This window comes from Nyctibius grandis, chromosome 5 (assembly GCF_013368605.1).
Source record: "Nyctibius grandis isolate bNycGra1 chromosome 5, bNycGra1.pri, whole genome shotgun sequence".
NCBI classification, from domain to species: domain Eukaryota; kingdom Metazoa; phylum Chordata; class Aves; order Nyctibiiformes; family Nyctibiidae; genus Nyctibius; species Nyctibius grandis.
Window position 1 is genome coordinate 23,787,936 of NC_090662.1, and position 6,000 is coordinate 23,793,935.

Consider the following 6,000-nt stretch of genomic DNA (forward strand, 5'->3'; position numbering starts at 1 on the left):
CCCCTGGTTAGTGTCCCTATAAAGACCATTCAGTTATAAATTATGAAGATAAACTGCTCCCTTTTAAAGTAACTCAGGTAGGAATGGGATTGAGGCCACAAATTGTGGTCGGTTATGTAGGGAAATTGAAGTTACTTCCAAAGGAAAAGGAAGAAGGAGTTTTCTCTAACAAGCTAGTCATGAAACTCTAAAGTTCATGTAGCTAAAATGCTTTGCACTACATTGAATATGCTACGCTGGCAGTAATTTATCCTGTTGAGATCATTATTGTTCCCAGTGAGAAAACATTTTTGTCTTAAAAAGTCATTAATGCATTCAAGATTCTACTGAATACAACTAGCAGAAACATTACACATTACATAGAGAACATGAACTGAATGCTATCTTTAACATTACAAATGATTGATGGATTCCTTTATACTGGAAACAATGTATTTCCCCTGTAAATTAAAAAAAGTACACCTTTCTCAGTTGTCCAACCTTCAGTATTGGAAAAGTTATAAGACAAACTCTTGAATGCAAGGAAAGGGATCCAGCCTACTAAACCTCAGGGTGGTGTCTGTATCTTAGGCATCTAGTGAATCAGTCTTCATACTGTACATATCTAAGGTATGACAGAGAAAGATGCCCTTTAAGGTCCCCAGAGGTAAATCCTGTCCCCTAGACTGAATCCCACCAAAAAAGGTTGCTATTCATTTTTACACTCTAAGTCTGATTGTCATACACTCTTTGGAGGAATAAATTAGAACGGTAAATCATTTCTGGTTTAAACTCATTGCAGCAGACCAAAGAGCATAAATTATTTAAAATGCATGTGCCTTTGCATTCATAAACATAAGTACATACAAATTCTTGAAGAGTGCTCAGGTACGTCTAGAGATCAATCTCTTATGACTGTATTTTATTATTCTAAAAATATTATCTAAGTGGGTAGAGACTATAGAATTTGAATGAAGGAATATTAAACAACTTTAAACATGGAGGTGTTTTTTTCCCTCAATCTAGTATTTTATAAGCATCTTCATTCCTGGTCTTTTCTAGAATACACGTATAAAATATAGAATAAATTGTTGTAACATGTACTAACTTAATATCTGGGTAGTACCACCACATTTAGACAATCTTTATTATGTCTCATTGCCTGTCCTAAACACTGACATCTTCAAGCTGAAGTCTGTACAGACAGCCAAATTCTTTCATGCCATCAATTCCAGTTCTCTATAGAAAGCACATAGTTATCATCCTCTACTGTGACTGACAGTCAGATACCCTATTATTTTATCCTTTTTTAATTTATCTTTCAATTGATTCTTAAAGTTTCAGAATGCCAACAGAAGCAGAGTATCTCCACACTGCCCCTTTGTGGGGATATTTGGAAACATACAAAATTCAAAGCTGTTAAAGAGATGGTATGGTTCACACTCCACGTTTATGCACATATATAAGTCATTAAATTTAATACTACAGTTACATTCATCACACAAAATGAAAAGCAGGTTTTACTCTTTCTCAAGTTTAATTCATTTATTCACAGCAAAGTCAGCGTTTTGTATATTCCTAACATAATTAGCAATTTCTGAAACCTTCTCTTCCTCCCTCCCTCATCTCTTTGGCACCGCTGTTGTAAAAACTGACTCTCCAAAGTAATGAATATGAACTAAATCTTTTTTTTCAAATACAAAAGACATTTTAAAAGGTACTAACAACAGCAGTTGGAAATAGTGTAAGATGCATTTTCTTATTCCCTCCCTAACAGTCATCTTTGCCACTTTGGATACTTAATTCAGAATGACAGCAATATAAAGTGAATGTTCAGGACAGCTGAAATATTTTTCTATTTTTGCTTTCTTACTTCACTTACAATTATTTTGGCAGCATAAAACTACTATATTAATAGATAGCAAATAGGAACAAGTAAGAGATTACCTGAGAACACGAAAGTCCACATTCTTCAATCCTGGGAATAATCTGACAATCAGAATTCCAAAAAAGAATTATTAGAAGAATCTGAACATGAACACTTATCATCCTAAATTAAATAAAAAAAAAAAGCAAAACCTCAGAAGAAACTTTCTACTCTGACAATTCTCCCTCTCATGCCTAAACTTTAATATGAATTTTAGTCCCTCCCACAGCACCTCGGAGCTCCTCCCTCTAAAACTTTCCAAAGACAGAAAATTGCTACTTGTGGGAAATATAAAGCATGTTCAACTCCTTTCTTATGTTCCATAGTGAAAAATGGGAAACGTGAATTTTTGACAATCACAGTAAAAGCCTTTTCCTTCTGGATTTCATCATGTCAGCTTTAGATCAGTTTTAGCAAATTTATTTTCTGTAAATTCTATGTATAAATGGGAATTTTGTTTCTAGAGTGATGTACCAGACAGGTTCACTGGAATCCAAGTGCATTCTTATGTCTACTTATTTTCCTGGTTTTCTAATGTATTGAATAAAATGAAAAACAGCTTTGCTGAGGTGGGTAGTCTTGGAAGACTGGTTTCTGCTTTTTCATCAGCAGGAAAACCAGATTCTTTTACTCTAGAAATCTGTGCCTTTAACTAATTTCACTTATTATTTAACTGTATCAACAGAAGCCTCTTGTTCTATAGCATATCTCCAGGTTTTGTATTTTCAACACACTTGGGAAGTACGCACGCTTTGCCAAAGAAAAAGATGAACACCATCAGCTCTGAAAGCAGGGTGCAAGTGAGTCACAACACCTAAATGCCTGTTAGCATAACACAATGCCCAGGAATGCCTTTCTGGGTGCTACCTCGCATAGTCCCGCTACCTATCACGAGGAACAAGCATTCCAAAAAAACACTTTCTGGTTCTTATGGAGGCTATGGTTGATATGGAGGCTATATGTGGTGTGCTATGCCCATAGGCAGAATAGGGAGTTATTCCTCCATAGAGAGGGCTTGCACACAAGTGAGAGAGACATCTTTCAGTAGGACAGTGCCAGAACCCAAGTCTCAGTGCTCCTGCAATACCTTTTACATGAGCAGGGCATACACAATTAACACCATTTGCTAGGATCTGGCTTTACCAATATTTTTTTTTAATAAACACGTAAAAGCCAATGTCTACTCCGCAAATTTATCACAGAATCACAGAATCACAGAATCACAGAATGTTAGGGATTGGAAGGGACCTCGAAAGATCATCTAGTCCAATCCCCCTGCCGGGGCAGGATTGCCTAGACCATATCACACAGGAACGCGTCCAGGCGGGTTTTGAATGTCTCCAGAGAAGGAGACTCCACAACCTCTCTGGGCAGCCTGTTCCAGTGTTCGGTCACCCTCACCGTAAAGAAGTTTTTCCTCATATTTATGTGGAACCTCCTGTGCTCCAGCTTGCACCCATTGCCCCTTGTCCTGTCAAGGGATGTCACTGAGAAGAGCCTGGCTCCATCCTCTTGACACTTGCCCTTTACATATTTATAAACATTAATGAGGTCACCCCTCAGTCTCCTCTTCTCTAAGCTAAAGACACCCAGCTCCCTCAGCCTCTCCTCATAAGGGAGATGTTCCACTCCCTTAATCGTCTTCGTGGCTCTGCGCTGGACTCTCTCTAGCAGTTCCCTGTCCTTCTTGAACGGAGGGGCCCAGAACTGGACACAATACTCCAGATGCGGCCTCACCAGAGCAGAGTAGAGGGGGAGGAGAACCTCTCTTGACCTGCTGACCACACCCCTTCTAATACACCCCAGGATGCCATTGGCCTTCTTGGCCACAAGGGCACACTGCTGGCTCATGGTCATCCTGCTGTCCACTAGGACCCCCAGGTCCCTTTCCCCTACGCTGCTCTCCAACAGCTCTGTCCCCAACTTGTACTGGTACATGGGGTTGTTCTTGCCCAGATGCAGGACTCTACACTTGCCCTTGTTATAGTTCATTAAATTTCTCCCCGCCCAACTCTCCAGCCTGTCCAGGTCTCTCTGAATGGCTGCGCAGCCTTCCGGCGCGTCAGCCGCTCCTCCCAGTTTTGTGTCATCAGCGAACTTGCTGACAGTGCACTCTAATTCCTCATCCAAGTCATTAATGAATATATTGAATAGTACTGGTCCCAGTACCAACCCTTGCGGGACTCTGCTAGACACAGACCTCCAACTGGACTCTGTCCCATTGACCACCACTCTCTGGCTTCTTTCCTTCAGCCAGTTCACAATCCACCTCACTACCCGATCATCCAGACCACGCTTCCTCAGTTTAGCTGCGAGGATGCTGTGGGAGACCGTGTCAAACGCTTTACTGAAATCAAGATAGACCACATCCACAGCTTTACCATCATCTATCCACTGGGTAACATCCTCATAAAAGGCTATCAAGTTGGTTGAGCATGACTTCCCCTTGGTGAAGCCATGCTGAGTGCCCCTAATGATCCCCCTATCCTTGATGTGCCTAGAGACAGCACCAAGGACAAGTTGTTCCATCACCTTTCCGGGGATGGAGGTGAGGCTGACCGGTCTATAGTTACCCGGGTCCTCCTTCTTGCCCTTTTTGAAGACTGGAGTGACATTCGCTTCCCTCCAGTCCTCAGGCACCTCTCCCGTTGCCCACGACTTAGCAAAGATGATGGAGAGTGGCCTAGCAATGACTTCCGCCAGCTCCCTCAGCACCCGCGGGTGCATCCCATCAGGGCCCATGGATTTATGGACGTCCAGGTTGCTTAATTGGTCCCTGACCCAGCCCTCATCAACCAAGACAGATTCCTCCTCTATCCTGACTTCTTCTGAGGCCTCAGGGGTCCGGGGCTCCTCAGGACAGCCTCCAGCAGTATACACAGAGGCAAAGAAGGCATTCAGTAACTCCGCCTTCTTTTTATCCTCTGTCTCCAGGGCCCCCACCTCATTCATCAGTGGGCCTACATTGCCTCTAGTGTTGGCTTTACCTGCAATGCATTTGAAGAAGCCTTTCTGTTGTCCTTGACCTCTCTTGCAAGGTTTAATTCCAAGGAGGCCTTAGCTTTCCTAGTTGCCTCCCTACATCCTCTGACAACAGACTTATATTCCTCCCAAGTGGCCAGCCCCTCCTTCCATGATCTGTACACCCTCTTCTTCCACTTGAGTTTGCCCAGCAGTTCCCTGTTTAACCATGCAGGTCTCCTGGTACCCTTCCTTGACTTCCTACCTGTTGGGATGCTCTGATCTTGAGCTCGGAAGAAGCAGTCCTTGAATGCTAACCAACTATCTTGGGCCCCCTTACCTTCTAGTACCCTGTCCCATGGGATTTCCCCTAGCAATTGCTTGAAAAGGCCAAAGTTAGCCCTCCTGAAGTTCAGGGTTGCGATTCTGCTAGCTATTCTGGTCCTGCCACATGAGATCCTGAACTCTACCATCTCATGGTCACTACAACCAAGGCTGCCCTCAACCTTCACCTCTTCAACCAGACCCTCCTTGTTAGTGAGGATAAAATCCAGCAGCGCTCCTCTCCTAGTTGGCTCATCCACCATTTGCATCAGAAAGTTATCACCAATGCACTGGAGGAACCTCCTGGACTGAGGATGGCTGGCTGAGTAGGCCTCCCAGCAAATATCAGTGTAGTTGAAATCCCCCACGACAACCAGGCCCTGTAATTGTGAGACTGCTCTCAGCTGCCTGTAGAAGGCCTCATCACCCTCCTCATCCTGATCCGGTGGCCTGTAATAGACACCCACAACAGTATCATCCGTGCCAGCCTGCCCCTTAATTCGCACCCACAATCTCTCAACTCGCTCCTGAACCACCCCTGGACAGAACTCAATACATTCTAGCTGCTCACTCACATAAAGAGCAACTCCACCACCTCTCCTTAGCGGCCTGTCTTTCCTGAACAAGACATAGCCATCCATGACCACATTCCAGTCATGCGAGGCTTCCCACCAAGTCTCTGTAATTGCCACTAGATCATAGCCCCCCGACCGAACACGGATTTCCAACTCCTCCTGTTTATTCCCCATGCTGCGTGCATTGGTGTACAGGCATTTCAGGGAGCGAGTTGAGCACACCGATTTCACCCC

The 6,000-nt window shown here is 43.5% G+C and overlaps 1 protein-coding gene across 1 annotated transcript in view; it reads right to left on the reverse strand.

The window, feature by feature from the left end:
• IL17REL (interleukin 17 receptor E like) overlaps positions 1-2,028 on the reverse strand; it is a 54,601-nt gene extending 52,573 nt beyond the window's left edge. Inside the window, exon 1 of the mRNA XM_068402219.1 lies at positions 1,927-2,028. Within this exon, the coding sequence (XP_068258320.1) occupies positions 1,927-2,028 (102 nt within the window). The remainder of the gene's footprint in view (positions 1-1,926) is intronic.
• Between the last annotated feature and the right edge of the window lie 3,972 nt (positions 2,029-6,000).